This window comes from Vicugna pacos, chromosome 11, assembly GCF_048564905.1.
Source record: "Vicugna pacos chromosome 11, VicPac4, whole genome shotgun sequence".
NCBI classification, from domain to species: domain Eukaryota; kingdom Metazoa; phylum Chordata; class Mammalia; order Artiodactyla; family Camelidae; genus Vicugna; species Vicugna pacos.
Window position 1 is genome coordinate 77,469,422 of NC_132997.1, and position 21,833 is coordinate 77,491,254.

Here is a 21,833-nt window from a genome sequence, read left to right on the forward strand (position 1 = left end):
TATGTTGTCGGTTTTTATGGTTGAGTAGTATTCCATTGTATAAATATACCACATCTTCTTTATCCAGTCACCTGTTGATGGACATTTAGACTGTTTCCATGTTTTGGCTATTGTAAATAGTGCTGCTATGAACATTGGAGTGCAGGTGTCATCCTGAAGTAGATTTCCTTCTGGATACAAGCCCAGGAGTGGGATTCCTGGGTCATATGGTAAGTCTATTCCTAGTCTTTTGAGGAATCTTCACACTGTTTTCCACAGTGGCTGCACCAAACTGCATTCCCACCAGCAATGTAGGAGGGTTCCCCTTTCTCCACAGCCTCTCCAGCATTTGTCATTTGTGGATTTTTGAATGACGGCCATTCTGACTGGTGTGAGGTGATAACTCATTGTAGTTTTGATTTGCATTTCTCTGATAATTAGTGATATTGAGCATTTTTTCATGTGCTTTTTGATCATTTGTATGTCTTCCTTGGAGAATTGCTTGTTTAGGTCTTCTGTCCATTTTTGGATTGGGTTGTTTATTTTTTTCTTATTGAGTTGTATGAGCTGCTTATATATTCTGGAGATCAAGCCTTTGTCGGTTTCACTTGCAAAAATTTTCTCCCATTCCGTAGGTTTTCTTCTTGTTTTACTTCTGGTTTCCTTTGCTGTGCAGAAGCTTGTAAGTTTCATTAGGTCCCATTTGTTTATTCTTGCTTTTATTTCTTCTAGGAGAAAATTTTTGAAATGTATGTCAGATAATGTTTTGCCTATGTTTTCCTCTAGGAGGTTTATTGTATCTTGTCTTATGTTTAAGTCTTTAATCCATTTTGTATATGATGTAAGGGTGTGTTTCTATTCTGTTATTAATGCCTTAATTTCCCTTGTTTTCCTCCTTCATTTAGAGAATACAGTTAAATGTGAAGATAGAAGGGAAAGGGGTAGAATTAGAAGTTACAGCCCATTCCATTAATTTTGTAATTATATTTTTTTCTCAGTGTTTTTCAGTGGCATTTACCAGTATGGGTAAGATTAATTGTTACAATACAAACCAATTTGAAAATTGGTTTTTAAATTGAGCTATAATATATAAAATCTTACAGTAATGTGCAAATCAGACTATATTCAAGTACAATTTTCATACCCAAACCAATTGTCTTGTAATAATCGAGAATGCATCCTCTGTGTGGTGTTTGCAATTTAATGCTATTTTAGAAATCACACCAGTATATCGAGTGGCTTTCCTGGGTATATGTTGCTTACTATTGATTATAATTTTATTTTGGAGTTTTAGTTTAAGGGTATGGGGTAAGCCCCTCCAAATTCTTAGTTGTTAAGAGTTTTAATGGAAGATGAAGATGAATGAAAGGCATTAGAATGAATAACAGAAAAGGAAGTCAGACAGTCATTAATCAAGTACATACTGCAAAAATAACACAGCATCTAATAATATAAAATGAAAGAGACAAAGCATTCAAAAGAGGAATGCTTTAAAAGCTTACCAATGAGAATTCATAAGTATAAATAAATAAGTATATTTTAGTAAAAAAGTGGAGATCTTACAAGTGGCATCAGTATGGCTGAAAGTGTATGAGCCATCTACCTCTTCTGAAGCGAAGGCAGAGGAATGACAGGCTGTCTTCCAGTGTCTACTCTATTTTCTTCCATTATTTCCTTTTTTCTCTTTTGTATTTTCCTTCTCCGTTTTAAAAACTCTTCTTCCTCTCCCACTTTTCTCAAATTCAATCCCTTCTTCAGAGTGAGACTTTGTTCTACCCAGCATACACAAAACTTAAGGCACTTGCTTAATAATATATATTGTTTCATTAATAATGAGAGAAACTCAATAACAATGAGTTTCTTTTACATTAAGGATTTTAAATAAATATAGAAGATTTTATGGTTGAGAGAATGTCACTAGAATGTAAAGGATTTTTGTCTCTTTTGCTCATTGCTCTATCCCTAGTGCCTAGGACAGTGCCTCCACAAGGAGGATACTCAATAAATACTTGTTGAATAAATGACTAAAACATTAGACATTTTAAGTATCATCTACAAACAAAAATTGTGTTTTTTTGTTTCCAGTGTTGAGCAGTAATATAAGTAGAACAGTGGTTCTCAAGGGGGAAGAAACTTTAAAAAACAATCCTGCTCTCCCTTATTCTCTTTTTCCTGCTGCCTTCTCACTGTATGAGAATCTCTGCTACTGAGAACCACTGGATGAGACTAAAATTAATACAAATAGTTCTAAGGAAATATAGAGGTAAATAGTAGATTTACATTGTCAGGGTAAAAGGGAGAAGGAAACAACAAATTCAAAGATATGGGAATAAGATGGGTATTTGAACAAAATATTAAGGTAGTTAAATAGAGTGTCAGGGCCAATTGAAAGGACAGAGAAGGTAAGTTGATGTAGGCAGTGAGGAAAAATCAGATTAATAGAATGCTTGGATTTCATACAATAGTTGCAGGGAGCTATTATGAATTATTGATGACAGTGACATGATAAAGTGAAGGCAATTCTAATTAGCTGCTGTTGGTAAAATGGATTGTATCTTGAGTTGAAGAAACATTGGAAACTGCATAAAGTTAGGAGATTGTTGTAGAAGTGCAGAGCATTTTAGCTTTTGTGGTTGGTAAGTTATCCAGTGATGCCTTTAGCAAATACCGTTTTTTTTGAAGTCTGATGTCTCCACTTTATGACCTGGGGCTGGACAGAGGCAGAAGGAAGAATTCTGAACTAAGAAGCAATAGGCCAGAGTTTTAGTTACTCCTCCTCTACTTTCTAAATTCATGGTCATGGATAAATACCTAATTTCTCCTGGGCATCAATCAACTGAACTGAAAAATAAGAAAATAATGATTTGAAAGCAGGAGTCTAGACCATTTTTTGGAGTCTTTTGCAGCATACTGTCTTTTTATCAGTTATAGATAGTGAACAATGAATACCATATTTTGTATGCTTAATATTAATTTCTACAACTAGAGTGTTTCAAGAAGAAAAAAAGCCCCATGATGATAGTAAATATTTCAAAACTTGTAATTTAGTAAGTTTAGTATTATGTGCACTGACTGCTATTTTTTTTAATGTTTTCCAGTTTTTATATGTACTATGGTCAGGTATTTTTGTTTTTTAGTATTATTACACTGTAAAAACACCCAAGTTGATGGAGTTTAGCCTAGGATACTTTCAGGGAAACCTGAAGAATGTAAAAACTCTTCTAAAAGATAGTGTTTTATAAAGCTACAGGAGCAATAATACTAATATTGTTTAATTAGTAAAACTAGAAATTGTAATATCTTTTTTTTTTTTAGCTACTGAATATATACTATATTGTATATATATACACACACGTATTTTTTTGTTTTGAAGGTTTTAGTACCAGCAGCTTTTTGGGTTCTTTTTCTCTCCCTGTTTTTCCTTCTTTCTTTGTTGTTTTTTTTTCTGTTTGAGTTGTTCCTTGCCTATTCCCTCTACTCCTGTCCCCCCCTTAACCCATCTGGAAAGATGAAGATGCAGCTGCTGTGGTAACTATGCATTTTGGTTAATGAATAGCAAGCAGACTAACAGGGTACATAAAACATATGCAAACTGCGGAGTTAGTTGCTGTCAAAGCTCTAGGGGCATAATAAATACTTTTCCTTTTCCTTCTCCCCACCTTCTAAAAAAACCTGTAACTTTCCTGTGATACTTTGTTTTCTAATTTACCATTTCTAATATTGAAATGCTACCATGAATTACTCCTTTTTTTCTGCTTAGTCTGAAGAATATTTTACACTGTGGTGAATTTATGGGGGATGAGTTGAGTTGCATAGAGGAAAAGAATTGAATACTTGGATTAAGAAGTAGATTTCCTTTAAATTCATGCATGGAAGAACAGGGACAAAAATTTTTACTGAATATTTAGTTTTTTGACCTGTAACTTTTTTTTTTCTTGCTTTTTGGCCACTAGTGCCCCTTTTGAGTTTTTCTCTGGGGTTAGAACTAGTAAGTAGTATGTTTCTTGAGGATGTTTCTGTCATAAAGGCCAGCTGCAACTGGAATATTATATTCAGCCAAGCTTTGAAAAGTCCTGTAATCTGTGCCATCCTGTCTCATACTGTCCCATCTCATAGTTGTCCTCTCTCTGCAGTGCTCTATGCCCAGGTCTCTGTGGCTGGGCTGCTCCAGCCTGGCGGACAGCATGCCTTCGCTGCGATGCCTGTATAACCCAGGGACTGGCGCACTCACAGCTTTCCAGGTACTTTCTCTGTCTCTGTGGGTTATTTGCGGGCATTAGTATGTGTCTGATTCATTAGTGCGTCTCTTCTTCTTTTCCATGCTTTACTTAACTTTACTTTTTCTCCTTCATATTGCCTGTATTTCACATCACTCAATTCTCCTTTAATTTTTAATGTAGATGCAGACTGATTGACTCTTAAGACATCTTATTTTTATTATCACGATTGGTTTGCCAAAACTGACACAGCACAATTTGACTTGTTGGTTTTCAAATCTAGTAGAAGTATGATAGTGAACTTTAAAGTAATCTCATCAAATAACATTCCATATGTAATGTTTGTAATGTTTGCTCTGGACCTACATAAAGCCAATTAATGTAATCAGTCAATCAATTATAACCAGTTGCCTGGGTACCTTCTTATGTTTTTCTTATGATTATTTAGAATATAAACTGCTCAATTCAGAGTGTCTCTTGGTTACTATACTACTATCTGTGTGTGTGTGTGTGTGTTTTACATAAATAAGAACTGTGTTTCTGTATATCTTGATTAACAGGTCTAGTTTCAAGGTAGAAAGGCCTTCATGACCTTTGAATATAGCACTCAGCTTGAGACAGTACAACTGGTCTCCCATGGACCATCAGATTCTAACTCTCTTCAGCCTTTATTAGAGGCCATTAGAAAAATTCCAGGATGTGAGAGAAAAACTATAGAGGAAGGGAGGAAAACTTGTAGAGGAATATGTAAGAAAATGCTTGGTGCCCGTTGTTTACAGATTAGGGTATCACATATGGTGATTTTCTTGGCAGAATTGTTACCTATCCATCTCAGGTATTTGGAATTTGTGTTTAGCATTTGATAGTAATATATAACAAATTACTTTTTGAAATTTGTTTTTTAGCTTATGTAGCTCATATTCTATTTAGGAGAATTTCAAAGACAAGCTGTAACCAAGCATCATAACTAAGCGCGTGTGTGTGTGTGTGTGTGTGTATTTATTGAAGAATAGTCAGTTTACAATGTTGTGTCAGTTTCTGGTGTATATGACAAAGTTTTAAAAGAGGGGAGCTTAAGTATTCCACATTCCTGAGCAGTGCTAACAGTTGTCTTTAATGATACTATTTTAGAGATGCTGCTGCTGGATATTTGTCTTTTGCAAAATACAATATTAATCTTCCTTTTTAGTCTTATGAGATACAATATAGTAAAGGGTGTAGGCTTTAAAATTAGTTAAATCGGGTCTTACATACTGTCTGTCACTTGTGTGATCTTGAGCAAGTCATTTCACTGAATTCGCCTGTAAATGGAGACTGTAGTAAGGGCATGCAGTAAATTATTGCTGTTTTTATCATCCTCATCTTCATCATTAACATTATTGCTGTTATTGTTAGAGAATATTGATATTCTGAGAGTATCAATTTATTTCAAACTTTTTTTTTAACTATGTATCATATTGAGTAAGTTTTGGCTCTCAAGGAACTCATAGTCTAGCCTTTTTTTCTTTTTTTAATTTTTTTTGGGTTGTGGTGAATTTAGCTAGACTGCAGAGTTGGAGAGAATAGTCCCTGCAAGACTGCCCTCACTTTAGACATCCATTGTAAGGAGCCCCTACCACCAACCTCGGGTGTGATAATTCACTAGAAAGGACTCAGAGAACTCATTGAAAGCTAATATGTTCATGGTTTATTACAGGGAGAGGATGCAGGTTAAAATTAGCCAAAAGAAAAGACTTACAGGTCAGAATCCAGAGGGAACCAAATGGAGAAATTCTTGCCATCCTCTCCCCGTGGAATGATGGATGGCATTATTACCTCCTGGCCACAGTATATGACAATGCACACAGAGTATTGCTGGTATTGCCAACAAGGGAAACTTACCGAAGCCTTGTGTGTCCAGAGTTTTAACTAGGGCTCAATTACAAACTTCCCACATGGTTGACTTTTAGTCTCTAGCCCCTCCTTGTAGGTCACACTAATGCTTTCAGTCTCCATTTCTTCTCAGGATTGGAACTGATAAAAGTGTGGCTCAGAGCCCCCATTGTGAATCACGGTACTCCCAGGCAAGCCAAGATGTCCTGTTAGGTAAGAAGTTCCAGGGATCTAGCTACCACTAGGGCAAAAGCCAGACCTCTCTTTGGGTAAGGTTAATTCTTCAGGACACGAGGGTCCTAGACTTCTTTGAGAATCTAATGAGAACTGTTGATCTTAGAAAAATACATATGACACATAGGCAAAATTTTTATAATAGTTTTATATATACTATTATTATATTTGTATTCTCTTGTGAAATGAGAGAGAGCTATTAAATTACATAATCCCAAAAGTATAATCTCCCAAACTGATAAATTCTAATAAAGAAATGTGCTCTAAGAATATAGAAAAGAGGAACCTGATCTAACCTGAGGGTAGGGGTAAGGAAGGTCAGATAATCAATGTTTAAGATCTGAAGGATGAGTAGGGATTAGGCAAAGGGAGGAGGGAGGGAACATTATAGGCTAGTGTAACTACCTCCTGCTCCTTCCCCAGAACAGGTCAGTTTGGTGTATTTAAGGACCCTCCTGAAAAAAAGCTATTGTTTCGGAGAATGAGGAGAATGGAGTTAGGAAAGACTGGGGAAGCTTGATCCAATAAAAATGGGCAATTAGTGAGCAAAAAATTTGAATGGATATAATACCAAAAAAGATACACAAACAGCAAATAAGCACATTAAAAGATAGTCACAGGGAAATGCAAATTAAACCACAGAAAGATAGTACATTTCTACCCACATACTTCTTCCCACCCTGGAATGTGGGGATGGGAATTCAGTACTCCCTAGTAGTTATTATATCTTAGCTTAATATGAGAAATGTTATGCTAGAAAATTCCTTAAAAGCAGAAGCAATCTCTTATCCATTAACTTCCACACTTACCCTGTGGGGTTTTTTTTTAGTAGCTAAGGCTCAATAAATACTGATGATTTGAACTATATTAGATAACTGGTGAAGATAATCATTTGCACTTTAAAAAGTGTACAAGTTAAAATAATTTGACCTGGACACTAAGATACCAAGAATAATTAAAATTTTCATTTGGCCTAAAACAGTCTTAAATCTAAGGTCAATAGGAAATAATTGTGAACAAATTCACCAACAGTCTCAGGACTTTCTCTAGTCTTAGTCAGAAATCAACAAATACTATTTTTAAAAAATATATTGAGTCCCCTTATAAGTTACTATACTTCTAGAGTATATTTGGAGAAAGGTTGATTTAGAGATTTTGCTGGAAAATTGACAATAAGTTTGGTGTGTGGGCCTTGAGTTGTATTGCAGGAATAAAATTGTGTGACATAGGCAGAAAAGAGATGTTTAAAAATGTCTTGGAAAAGAAGCCCAGTGGCCAGTATACCATGTAGTGGTTAATGGCCTATGGTGTTGGGAGTTTGGAGAAGAGGAAGGGTTTATTGCAAAGGCCAAGTGAGGAGAATGGGCAGCTCTTGCTCAAAATAACCAGAACTCTCCAGTGGTTTTGGGGGAAGAGTTTTTGTAGGTGAAATTTAGGGGTGGGTAGGAGGGCTACAGAGTGTGAGACTTTCCTCTGGTTGGTTGGTGGTGTGATGGCAGGGTGGTGTTCCAGAAATCTCAACCATCAACCTTCTGGTTCCAAGCAGTCTGGGGTCAGGTGATTATGCTCATCTTGAATTACAGACCTCCACCTGGGTGGGCTTTAGTTCCTGTAGGAGAACTCAGAGATAAGTATCAGATTGTTGTGTATATCCCTTGGGGAGGAACCAGGACTCTGCCCCAGGCTGCACCTTTTGTTTCTTGACTGCCTTTCCTTTTTTTTTTTTTTGGTATTCCCTCAGTTCCTTAATTAGTAACTGAATCTGCCCTTTGGAACTCAGGGAAGGTCTAGGAGGCTGAAGCCCTTTTTCCTGCAAACAAGAAATTGGGAACACAGAAAGGCTTTTGTACCTGGGAGGGGCCCCCAGGATCCTGCTCAGTTTCACCTTGGAGCCAGACTGCTTGAGATTTGAACCTGGTTCTATCTAGGTATGACCTTGGGCTAACACTTTACCTCTCTATACCTCAGTTTTCTTATCAGTAAAATTAGGATGGTAATAGTATCTACCTATAGGGTTGTTGTTAGGATACAATGAGTTGATTTATCTTAAATCCTTAGAACAGTGTCTGGTAGATTAATAGTTCTATATTCTCAGAAAAATCCACAGAAGACTAGGTTTGGAGGCTTTCAGCAAATAGTTTCACCTTGGTAACTACTAAATAAAATTTTATTTCTTTCATACCTTATAGCTCAGTCTTGTATCATAGCAAAGCCTACTGTTGGTTAAGGTATTGATAAGAAAAGTTTGCTTTCCCTAACATTACTTTAAGTATTGTTTTTCTTGTCTTATGTCTGAAAGAGATCATTAAGTCATTAAGTCCTAGGTAGCAAAAAATGGAAAGAATGAGTTTATGTGTTGGTTTTATTCCAACAACTTGTTCTATGTCAGGTTCAGTGTACACAGGTGCTCAATAATTGCTGATTGACTAATTGGCAGATTCAGGACTTAAGTCTAGTCTTTACTGTTTCCACTACTAGAAGTACAACAATCTTAGTACGTTTTTATCTTTTTGGTTTGGGTTTTACCTTACTTGCTTATTTAGATTTTTGTTTATGTAAAAATTATATACAGTAAAATACACAGATCTTAAGTGTATTCTCAGATGAATTTGACAAATGTATACTTTTGGGTAACCTTACTCTCGAGATAAAGAGCATTTCCATAATCTGAGAAAATTCCTTTGTACCCGCTTCCCGTTTTACTGTATCCCAAATATAATCACTGTTCTGATTTGTCACGGAAGACTAGTTTTGCCTATACTTGAGCTTCATATAAATGTAGTCATATAGTATACATTCTTTTGTGTCTCTTTTCTTTTGATCAACATGTTTTTGAGATTTATCTACTTTGTTAGTTTAACTTACTTTTTTATTGCTAAATAAAATCCACTGCATTAGTAAACCACAATTTGTTCTTCCATTTGTCTATTGGTATGCTTTTGGATTGTTTGCATTTTTGTCTACTATGAATAAAAAGCTACAATATATAGTTTGTACAAGTCTTTTTGTGGGCATGTGTTTTATTTCTCTTGGGTTAATACCTAAGGGTGGAATTACTGGGTCGTAGAGTAAGTGTATTTTTCACTTTAAAAGGTACAGTCAAGTAATTCTTCAAAGTGGTTATCCAAGTAGGAATACTTATTTATACTAATAATACAGGAGAAAGGAGGGTTGGGGCACAAGAGGATGACCATGTCTAGGTCTCAGTTGATTCCCTGGTGTGCACCCTGCCAAGTGAAGGTCCTTGGCTTTGTGCAGGAAAGAATTCAAGAGTGAGCCATAGTTGAGTAAAAGTAGATTTATTTAGAGAGATGTACACTGTAGGGTGGAGGGGGTGCTGGGGGGTTACAGTAAAGGTTGAAGTAGAGATACACACTCCTTAGAGTGCTGACCATCTCAGAAGGCAAGAGAGAGAGAGAGCTCAACTGCGGGGTACAGTGTTGCTAGTTTTTTTATGCTAACAAATGAGAGGATTATTCCAACTACTTTGGGAAAGGGGCAGGGATTCCCAGGAATTGAGCCATTGCCCTCTCTTTGACCTTTCATGCCTAGCTTTGAAACTGTCAGTTGTCATGGCACTTGTGGGTGTGTGATTTACTATGCTAGTATACATTACAATGTGTATAATGTAGCTCAAGGTCCACTGGAGGTTGAATCTTCTGCCATCTTGTGCCTCAGATTCTATTGGGAATTGACTTTTGTGCCATCTTGGTGCTGATTGCTGTGTCATTCTTTTAATGGCTGTGTTCTGCCCCCTTCCCTCCTGTCTCACTAATATTGATAAATATGTTTAAGGAAGTGACTTAGTAATAGTTTCATGGCATTTTTTTCCCTTGAAATTATTGCATTCTTTTAGTAAATTTGAAGTATCTTCGAAGTCAAAATTCTGTAACAGTTGAAAAGGAAGAGCCATGGAGTCATTGCTGAATTTATTGGATTATCCTCAGTAACTCAGATGAAAATGGCAACATTGGGATGGTTTGATTATTGACATTTCAAACCACACATTTTAAACTAGTGGCAGGCAAGATGCTGAAAATACTGTTTAAATAGATTCTAGCAGGACATGAACATATTTTAGTCTAGTTTGAACATATTTTCATTTTCATCATTCCATTGATTTCTCTTGGAAAGTATATGGGTGATTAAGAGGATTTCTCTTGATTAACAGTGGGTATATTTTGTGGAATCATTTGTTTATCCTTAGCAAAAGGTGATCATATAATCTATACTATTACATGAGAATGAACAATAGCAAGTGCTTAAAAATAGATGAGTAATTAGGATCCCTTATTTTCTTTAGGCATTAAAGGAGGGAAATTCCAACAATAAGAATATAGGTAGATTTATGTGACCTTAGAATATTTTAGGTGTCAGTATAGCTAGAAATTTTAGGGAAGTTTTGAGCTAAATGAACCATATAATATTTAATATTAGCTACAGTCCTTGTCAGAGGTTGAAATTGTTGGGGGTTAACTCCAGGAGAGATAATGTATTTTATTATTTAATAATACTTAGAAGTCGTCTAAATCTCACTGATGCAGGAAAAACAAATGTGGGGTGTGAGGAAGTCCTGCCAAGTATGGGTCCTTGGCTTTGTGCAGGAAAGAATCAAGAGCGAGCTACAGTTGAGTAAAGATAGATTTTTTTTTTTTTGGAGAGATACATTCTACACAGAGTGTAGGCTGTTTTAGAAGGTGAGAGAAAGGCCACGAGGTGTGGCAGTTGGGTGCTCAGGTTAAAGAACAAGTTGATACACACTCTGTAGACAGAGCAAGGGCCACCTCCAAAGATGAGGCCATGAGGTGCTGTGTCGCTAGTTTTTATGGACTTCATATGCTAACAAGTGAGAGGACCATTCCAGCTATCCTGGGGAAGGGGCTGGGATTCTCAGGAATTGGGTCACCACCTACTCTTTGACCTTTTATGATTAGCCTTGGGACTGCCACGGCGCCTGTGGGAGTGTCATTTACCATGTTAATATTACAATGAGTGTATAACGAAGCTCAAGGTCTACAAGAGGTCAAATCTCCCACCATCTTGAGCTTCAAGGTCTATTGGGAGTTGAATGTTCCACCATTTTGGTGTTAATTGCTGTGTCATTCCTTGAATGGCTGTGCCCTGCCCTGCCCCCTTCCCTCCTGTCTCATCACCATCTCCTAAGTGAAATGTTAGCATGGAACAATACTAGGAAAATTAAGCATTATTCAGAGTATATGTAAGTATGCATATATGGAAGACTTAATGCTGTATTTGAGGTTTTAGTTGGATTATCACACTGAATATAAATTAACACTGAAAACTTATTATAAAACAATACCATGAGGAAAACCACCCCATGACAAAAAGACTAATCAAGACCTAACTAATGGTCCCCTCTGTTGTATATGAATCATCTCAGGACAGCACAATTTCTTTTTAATAAAAAATTAAGTTCTTTTTTTTTTGTTTGTTTCTATGTTGACATTTGACCTATGTGTATCCTAGCCACATCCTTACATTAGGAGTTTGCATATAGTGACAAATCAAAAATGTTTTTTGTTTTGTGGGGAAAAAAAATACTCCCCCTTGCTTATAAAACTAATTTATTGTTTATAGTGGAATATGTAAATTATTTGGTAAGTATATAAACAAGAAATTTTCACCCATAATCCTTCTACTTTAAGATAGTCATCAACATGTTAGTTTCTTTCAATCTGGAATGATTTACCTATTCATGCATGTATGTACACACACAGGCATGCCCAGACAAATACAATTTTGTTTTATAATATATTTATTATTACCATTTTATTAAAAATTATAAACTGTAAAAGCAAAAAATTAATAATTATAGAAAATACAGAGAAGTAGAGCAAAGGAAGGAAATATTTTAAATGTCCTCCCAGATACTACCATTTTACTGATAACCAGTACTTTCTGGTTTTCAACTATGTTCTGTACTTGTCCAAATTCTACATTTGTCAGCTGGTTACCCTGATTTTGGTTACTCTTTATCTCATGGCCAGTTGCTCACATGTTTGCAAATTGAACAGAGTTTGAACTTGGGTTGCCACTTACGTAATTAAATGGCTTTACACCACTTCCCTTGTGTATAATTCTTAGCCACTTCAGATTCACAGTTCTCCAAAGGTGCTGTGTTCTCCCATGCATCTGTGTCTTTGTATGTCCTGTTCTCCCTACCTAGAGAACCCTACTGAAGACACGTGTCTTCCTGTACCCTTTGCCTCCCACTTTTATCTACCTGTCTAACTCCTAAACTCTATGATTCAGTTAAATTTGTTTTTCCTCTAGGATAAAAGCTCCTACTGATCTTTTCACTCTCCCCCTTAACCTAGTCAGAGCATCTGTACCCAGGGCATGCAGTAGATACCTCTGTCATAGGCACTGATACACTGTTGTAATTGTTCCCTCACTATACTGTGAGTTCCTTGAGAGTAGGATTTTATTTTGTTCATTTTATGTTTTCCAGTGTCATGTACAGTATCAAATGCTTGGTACAGAGTGTTTGTTTCGTGAATTTTTGCTGAATGAATGAATGAATGGACTTAGGTAAAACTGTGAAATAACATATATAGAGGGTAGGAGGAGAGAAAGCATTGAATTGCTGGTGGTACCTGCACAAATACAAACAGGTGTTCTGTATTCAGAAAGAAGTCATGATAATTAAATAGTCAATTCCAAAGACTACATATTTACATGGAAAAAAGGAAAACATGATGAGTCTGATTTACAGGTAGTCCTCAAATTTTATACATTTGGCTTTCATACAACTCACACCATGATGATCCTTTCTGAATTGGATTTTGTATGCTGAATTTGGACTCTTGTTGATGAACAAATGCACATTTCAAGCTATTAAATAGTGTCACTGCCAGCCAGCTAACAGTTCAGTTTCAGTGATGTCAACATCTTTATCTTCACAGCAGTGTTTGTGCAATTATTTGACTATTTTATTGCATTTTACTCTTACTCTATAAAAGAATAGATGCTGGGAAAATTAAAATGGTGATGGTAGTGATAAACAGCCTACAGAAAAGATGGAAATCTTTAGACACACTGAAAGTGATCCTTTAGCCTTGATTAGGAATGAAATTAAAGTATACGTGCAAAATGTTGGAAAAATATTATTGAAGGTCATTTCTTAAAAAGTCTAATTATGGATTTGAAAACATTTTAGCTGACATTGAAACTTATTGTTCAGCTTCTACCCTTTCCATTTTTGTTTATATTTAGCTAAGAAAAGTTAGAGATGTCCTGAATTTGGTGCATTTTACTTTATGCTGGGAATAGTCTGTCTTGGAGGAATAACACCATTTAGACTAATTTGTCTTTCAAGATGCCTACATGGATATTTTAAATACTGTAATTATTTCAAATTTTGTAAGTACAGATTCCTCCATTGCTGAGTATTTTGACATGTTTTTGATGCAGGTAGTGTTCATTTACGGCTAATGTGCAACACGATCTAATGTTTAGACTAAACCAAATCACCTTATTGTGAGATGATCATACTTCTTAAAAAATTTTTTTTGGTATTTTTCCTGATGGATCTGAAAAATTAAACTTTTCACTCCACAAGGAGGGCTAATTGCTTTTGTTGAATAATGTTGGATTTTTACCTAAATACCCTTCTCCATGACCCGTAATGGCAGAAGGAACCCCAGGGGGCCTGGAGTTGCCCCAGTAAAGAGGCACAGACCAGAAAAATGGAGTTAATGAAAACTTAAAGGGTGATGGAAGCCTTACTAGACAAATGCTTGCTGTAGGCAGTTAAGACTCACCTGCATTCTCTAGAGAGGTACGTATTACTTTATTTACATTCCAAGATTACCTTTTTGTTATTGCCATCTTTGTGCTGAGTAGAGGCCAGAGTACCACAGGAGTTCTTTCTGTGCTATTCAAGAATCATTGTTGGTTATTTTGTGACTGCTACAGCCATTTGTACCTTCTTTCCCTATTGTTCTGCTTTATGTGATAGTGTTTTATTGTCTTGCTGTCCTTCCTTGTGTTCGTTTCTAGACTTGATATTTTATGCTGACTGTCAAGATGTGGAATCTTGGTAGATAGGCAGCATTTAAGAAACTGTCATTTTTCATGAAGAGAGAAACCCCAGGTTACTTATGATGGCCTCATGGCCAAGGAGAAAGAGGGAAGACCCATCTCTTAACTGTTTAGCTGCTTAGGCTTCTAAGAATTGCAATACTTTACTATTGGGAGGTCATACCCATGAGCTTTGTTTTTCCTAAGAGTGATGTTGAGTAGCTGTGAGCTTTTCTATATTCTCTGGCCCAGTCCTGTGGAGGCCAGGTGTATACTTTGAAATAGTTGTTTGGGCCTAGGATGTAGTATATCATCATGAAATGGGATTTTCCAGTGTACCTTCGCTTGCTGGATTATCTGTCATCTGCCTTTTAAAGTTCTCAGGTGCATACTGTTCAAATTCTTGAGCCCTTTGTTACAAACCTAGTATCTGTGGCTTGGTATGAATTAAATTGGAATTTTGTACCCTGTAATAAGGATGTAAAAAAGTATACTTATTTTCATATATGATCCTTTAGCAAAAAGTTCAAGTCTTAGCTCGATTTGTTTTAATTTTTTTGTGTGTTAGATGCCATAAACAGAAGGCAAAGAGTAGAGGGCTAAGCACTCGTTTTATATTTTCATGTTCACACATACAAATATATAACTAGTTTATACAGGGGGGAGGGTGTAGCTTAGTGGTAGAGTACATGCCTAGCATGCACAAGGACCTGGGTTCAATCCCTGGTATCTCCAATAATTAATAAAAAAACAAATAACTCCCCCCCAATAAATAAAAGTAAAATAAATTAATAAAAAATAATGATTACAAAAACTGGTTTATATGAAGCTTTTGTATGTGAACATAAGAAGTTTCATATTTGAAAGAAAGCACATGATTAGTTTTACTAAAGTGTAGTTGCTGTTGTTCATTCTAGTTTCTATCCTTTGCATGAGCTGTGTTTTGGGGAGTACCTGTTTCTTTACTGGTAATAAAACATAAGAGAAATTTCTAGCATGATGTTAATATAGTTCCCCTAGATTTTTTAATTGGCAGGTCATTAATTTTTTTTAAGCATTTCAGTTGCAGCATAGTATAGTCCTTTGGGGAGAATTGGTAAAATGAGGATGAAATGGGTACAGGATTCCAACAGCTTGAAAATAACACAGTATTTGACCAAAATCTCTTCTGTATTCCCTACTCTGGTTCTATTCCAGTAGTCTTGGAATTGTGCCTATAGAGTATTTACAGTGAGATTATAAAACTGAATCATGATTTTGGTGAATAGAAGCCAGAGCATGTGGCTCCAGCACCCCAGCTGGCAGTAAGCTCTCCCTAGGTTTATGAATGTAGTTAGATGGCCCCCAACTGTTTACAAGACAGCAGAGGTGAGATCTTTGATTGACAAGTCAGAAATGCATTAGATCATTCTCTCTGCCAGTCTCTGGTTCATGCTGTTAAAAATGTCAGCCTCCAAGTTTGAATGGCAGCCTGAGGGCCTTAGAAGCTTTTTGTTTTCTGAGATGGAAACACAAATTGGATGTGTGCCTGAGCGCTTCATCCTGGGCTGTAATTTCATCTTTTAGCTAAGAACCACAAGGTACACGAGCAAAGCACCCTGTAAACAATAATACTGTGGAAAAAAAATAAACAAGGTCGTGTTTCTGGTACGTTGATCCGATGGTGTCCTGACCTCTATCACGTTGAACATCTCCACTCTGATTGCTGTTCCCTTTGGCATTACAATGAGAGAAAGAGAGACTGACATAGGAGGAAAAGATTTAAAGTTGCAGTGTCGTTGCACATTCCTTGTATTGGCTATGAAATATTGAACTGTCAGAATGTGACACTTGATTTTTTAAGTAACCTTTCTTGTTTGAGGTGTTTGCAGTTCATTCCTTTATCCCCCATTTGTCTCCTTTCATTGATAGGGTTGGAAGTAGTTGCCTTAAATGCATGGAAAGGGACAATGTTAAAAGAGAAGTGGTGCTGATGGAGCCAAATGAACTTAACACTGGAACATAAATGGAGGCTGTGAGGCATGGGCAAAAGGAGACTAAAGTTGGGTTAGTACACTAATATTGGGGTTTATGGATCACATCCTATATGAAGGAAGAATCAGCATAGGTCCTGATTCTGTTTTTGTGGAGGCAGGAAGTTGGGAAGGCGGTAGTGGATAAGGATAAGAAATGGAGTGACATAGTTTGTTAAACTGCTTATATGACAGTATTGCCAGTCAAATAAATATTAACCCAGCTATGTTATTTATTGCTCTAATTATCCAACGTTTTAGCAAATGGTTCATTATTGAAAGCCTTAAAGTTTTGGCAAGAAAAGTACCTTTTAAAAATGTGCAAAATTCATATTTATATAGTAAGAACGTTAATGTGTAGATAATATGAAAGAACCATTATGTTTGTATTAGTGTATCTCGATGGCACGTGAATAGAAAATCTTCATTGAAAAAGCCTAACCATAGATTTATTGGAAAATATTTTCTAGTAATAGAATGAGTTTTCTATTGCTGTTTGTTTTAAGTTGCGATGTATCTTAAAACATTTTATATTAAAAAATTCTTTTCATTCTAAGAAAACAGCTCTATTGACAGATACGTGCTTTTATGTAATTCATTTTGGGGCATAGACATTACAAGTAAAGTTTTTTTTTTCATTCTTCAACTAGTTTTATTTTGATATTTTGGCATGCCTTGACTTTTTCTTTTCTAAATTACCCACTGTAAGAAAATCTCACATGAGAAGTGGACACAGGTTGAGAGGCAAAGTGAAAGGGAAAGGTGCTGTGGAGACAGAAAAAGTAAAGTTTTAAGTGAGAATGACCTTTTGGAATTCTTCTGGAGTATGAAAAAGTAGGAGATTGTGTTGAAAGTACTCGAATTAACACTTACTGATGCTTTTAAAGGACAGCTATTTAGCTTAGCCCTCTCCCTTTGCAAATGTGAAAGACAAGCTAGTCTCTGTTATGAATATATAGTGAAATGTGAAATGCACTGGAAAAATGGTGATAGTCATTCCTGACATTTCTTAATTCCCTGCTTTGAGGTCATGCTGGAAGGAGAGAAGATAGTATTTGTAAAATAATGTCCTGCTCCCTTGTCCCCAGAATTATGTCCTCACTTAACAAAGTACAGTGCAGAGAGTGCAAGACAAAGGGGAAGGATATTGAGATTTACTGACTGTTGTTTTAAATATTTCTCTATATTTTTAAAGCAGAAATACTGATGTAGATTTGCTTTTAAGCTGTAAGTACCCAGTCTTGAATCAGTGGGGGAGTTTTCAAAAATTGTTCTTCCAGAAATTGATTTCTCATTGGCTGATTTCCTGAGGATAAGTAAAAACAAACTATACTTTTCAACCTTGGAAGAACAAGAGAAATGTAAGTCCTTGCCTAAGAAATAAGACTAGAAATACGTACGTTCATGGGACTTCCTAAATCTTAACTCAGAGAAACTATACAAGTTCTCTTCTTTCCTTGGTGTATTAATTACGCAGCAATTAATATGAAAGTGCCTTGCAGTCCATGGGCTTTTATTCAGCCACACCCCCATAATAATTAGCTTTATTACTTAAAATCCAGGCTGGCCTTATAAGTAAAAATGGGTGTCTTCATAGAACCATAGAATTTCAGTGTTGGAAGACATCAGCAGGCTATCTAGTCATACACAGAAATCCTTTATGAAGTGTTTTTGGCAAGGGGTCATCTATTCTGTGTTTGATCGCTGCTGTTATTAGCAAGCTGAACTTCTTGAGGCATCTTGCTGTCTTCTGCACTGTTCATTCTATTAGAAAATTTTCTCTCAAGAAGTTTAATTCTGCCTTTTGTGGTAATATAAAGTAATTGTTTTCTTTTTCATATATTTATGGATTTGAGGATAGCTACCATGTTAGTTACATTTGCTGTTCCCAGAGCGAATATTCTTGGTTCTTTTGATGTTTCTTTGGAAAATAATAATCATTCCTGCCATTTTCATACCCCCTATTTGATGGAGGGTGTTATCTGGTTGTCCTTCCTTGTGAATGCATTCCGCCTTGTATGGATGTGTAATGGGTGTCCTCATTATAAAGTAGCATGCAGAATTAGATGCAGTGCTGCAAAAGTGTAATACTGTAGAGTATAGTGATACATCCTGTTTTGAACATAATTTGGGTTATGTAATTTAATTACTGCAGCCTAAAATCAAAGGTATCTGTTTGGTGTAGATGATGGGAAAATCTGTAGAAATTTAGCTTGGGTGTATTTCCTCACCTTTTCTTTGAAACTAGAAAAGCATATGTAAGCACTTTGATAAATGATATAATGTGGCATATCTGAGTGGTACAGGTATTTTAAACCTAGCACCAGTTCCTGAAGATAGTGAACATCTGCTTAGAGGTGTTGTAGAGCTCCACAATGCACTAATTGAATTACTCTTTTCAGGAGTTGCCGACTGCACTAATTGAATTAGAATCAGAGAGAGAGAGTGTGTGTGTGTGTATGTGTGTGTAACTGAGATAATTCCAACCTTAACGGGAGACACTGGAAGATATGACTGATGGTGTGTACTGTGCTGCTATCTAATGGCAGTCCATGGAACTACTACATGGTCTCCAGGGAAGAGGGAGTGCAATCATCTGATCTAGTGTGACCTCAGGCTAACCCCATCCAGTTTAGTTCAAAATGTCCCAGGATGTATTTTTGTAATTCTAAATCTAAGAAGAAAGAATGTGATTAATTTATCCATTAAAAATTAAGATATTCTAAAAGATATTTTCTAAACAACTTTATTGTATAATTTCTGTACAGTAAATACACACGTATTTCAGATTACAGTTTGATGAATTTTGATAGCTATATACACCTATGAAACACCACCAGAATCAAGATGGATATATTTTATTAGGCATAAATTTATTTATGAAATATAAAGTCTCAGATATTCAACTGAATTAAAAACTTATTTCTAATTTAATTGGTGAAAAGAAATCCAAGTTACTGTCAGTGGGTCATGTTCTTTCTCATTTTGCCTTTCATATAACATAAATTTAAATAAAAATTATCTTTTTGTAATGTCTTAGTGTCACAGAAAGTAAATATAGGACTTGTTCTTAAATTTCTTTCTGGTTGTCAAAATACTGAGATTAGTCAGTTTAAGGGTGTTATCAAATTTTGCTTATATAATTATGCTTACACAAAATTTTTAGTTATTATAGAAAAATATTTTAATTATGGCAGTATCAGAGCAAGTTCTACAAATCTTTGTTGCTCTAGCTAATCGTTTAAAATTTAACTATATCACAAGTTTGGGCAAGTTTGAAATTCTGTGAAGTAGATAATTTTCTTTTCTAAAAAAAAAGAATGTTAGTCACAATTTAATGATTTTTGTAAAACATCATGAAAATATAATTATGTACAACTTTAAAAGTAAATACACCAAAGAGAACTCAGCATGAACTATATTTTAATTCACTATAACTCTAGGCATTCTAACTTGTAAAATAGCCCTTAACAGAAAAATACACATGTATAATAACATGGTTTACAGAATGTGTATGTGTGCATGTACTTCAATAATAGAAAAGTGCTATTGGATACGTTTCTGATAGAAAAATTTTCATCTCTTTTTATATGGTCTTCATTACTAAAATAAAATGTAAGCTTGAATGTTCTAATATTTTGTAGGCTAGTTTGGTTTTTATTTTAAGGTTGAGCTACCTAGGTTTCTAAACTATACAAATAGCTTTGATTAAAATGACTAAAATATATGATACATACTCTTTTATATCCACTTTTAAGGGCAGTTTACTGGTTTAGAAAAATACATTTTGACACCATGTAGATTAAAAGCTTTACAGATAACATCGCTGTTCGCAACTAGCCAAAATTCAATTTAACTCATGTATGGAGTATCTTCTAAGTGCCAGGTACTATACAAAATACTGGGCATAAATTATGGTTCACACCCTGTCCTCAAGGAGTGTGTAGTTATTTATTAGACACTTATTGAGAACTTATGTACCAGGCACTATGCATATAATTTGAAAGGACTACTACTGTGAATAACCATTAGTTTCATGAATTTTTCCCATTCGTTGAGCTAGAGGTCTGGCTTAATAGCATCCCTAAGGAAGCAGTATACTCATGTTCATATCAGATATAGCTCGTCTCAGCAAAAGAGTGATACACATATATCAAACTCAGACTATCTCTTAAATGGTTTTCCCTTCTGATTTTACACACCTTTTAAGGGAGCAGTGATGTTTTTGATAGCTTTATATATCGCTAAATAAGAGATGGGTAGCATTTATTACAGTGCCTCCTGCTGGTATATCATAGATTCTCAATCTTGTTGTCTTCAAAATTTGTAGTGCCCACTTCTTGTGGTTTGGTAGTTATTTCAGTGCTTCTTCTAAGGCTTTAAGTGGGAAAGAGTCTATTGCATACAAGGTGTAAAGTGCGTCTTTAAACAGTGTATTTCTAGAACCTAAATTGTCCTGGGATCAGCTCTTGATATAAAAATTCATAGAAACCTGTTTTTCACAGAGTGTGGTAACTCCTTGCCATAGTGCTGTAGTGTTAAAATTCACATTGGCCAGGTTGTTCTGTAAATTAAACACTGACAGCCACCCTCAGGGGAACAGCCAATGTATTTATGATGATGTGCTGATTACACAAAATACACTGCAAGCAGAAAACAGCTGCAGAGAACAAACCTCTTAAAAAGAATACAATTACAAATAGCACCCTCAGTATTTCTAGTGGTGAGTGTAGAATACAACATGCTAATGCAGGTTTCTTACTTAGTCTGCCTGAAAACAAAAAAACTGAAGGAGATAAGTTAAATTACGGTTGGTTGCACATGTGGTGCCAACATAGCAGTGAACAAATTTTGTTTCTGAAGAGCATAGCCACGGGTGCACAAATATAAGATATGCACCCTTTTTTGTTAGTAGGTTTTATTAGTGCTTTCCTCATTTATAGTGGGTCATGGCCTTGAGATGTTAAGGATTCTGGACATTTGAAGGATATTACATAGTGAATTGGACAGGAGAGTATCAAAATTGTATTTTAAAAAATTGTGTTTAGAAACTCCATATGTTAGGGCTTGGATATCAACATTTTGTTTGAAGGTAGCAGCTCTATATTTTCATTGTTGTTAATGCTTTCAAGATGTTTGCCCTTGGAATTAATAAAAGGTGTCATAACTCTGTATCTATGGTAGGTCTCTGACTTCTTAGATTCTCTTTTTCAAGAATTTGGTGGCTTAGGGCACTGGAATAGCTGGATGACTATGTTTAGGAGAATCAGTTCTCAAGTATGTCCCCTTTCATCCCTGCATGTTCCTGGTCACGTGCAGACAGGTAAGAAGATTAGAAAAATTTTTAATTTTCCTTGTTTGAGATTCTCTCTGTTACAGTTTAGGATCAGTATCTATAAAATATTTTAACTGCTGAGCATGCTAGCTTCTGTTTAAATCAGTAGAAAATATGTTGATCTTCCGTGACATAAATTTA

The 21,833-nt window shown here is 35.6% G+C and overlaps 1 protein-coding gene across 11 annotated transcripts in view; it reads left to right on the forward strand.

Annotated features, from left to right (window-relative positions):
* Window positions 1–21,833, forward strand: part of BTRC (beta-transducin repeat containing E3 ubiquitin protein ligase) — a 150,420-nt gene that overhangs the window by 40,942 nt on the left and 87,645 nt on the right. For 6 of the 11 annotated variants that reach the window (XM_006210499.4, XM_006210500.4, XM_072971782.1 and 3 more), the window contains one exon: window positions 4,113–4,220. The exons of the other annotated variants lie outside the window; for them this stretch is intronic. In XM_006210499.4, the coding sequence (XP_006210561.1) occupies window positions 4,113–4,220 (108 nt within the window). The remainder of the gene's footprint in view (window positions 1–4,112; window positions 4,221–21,833) is intronic. 11 annotated transcript variants of the gene reach the window in all.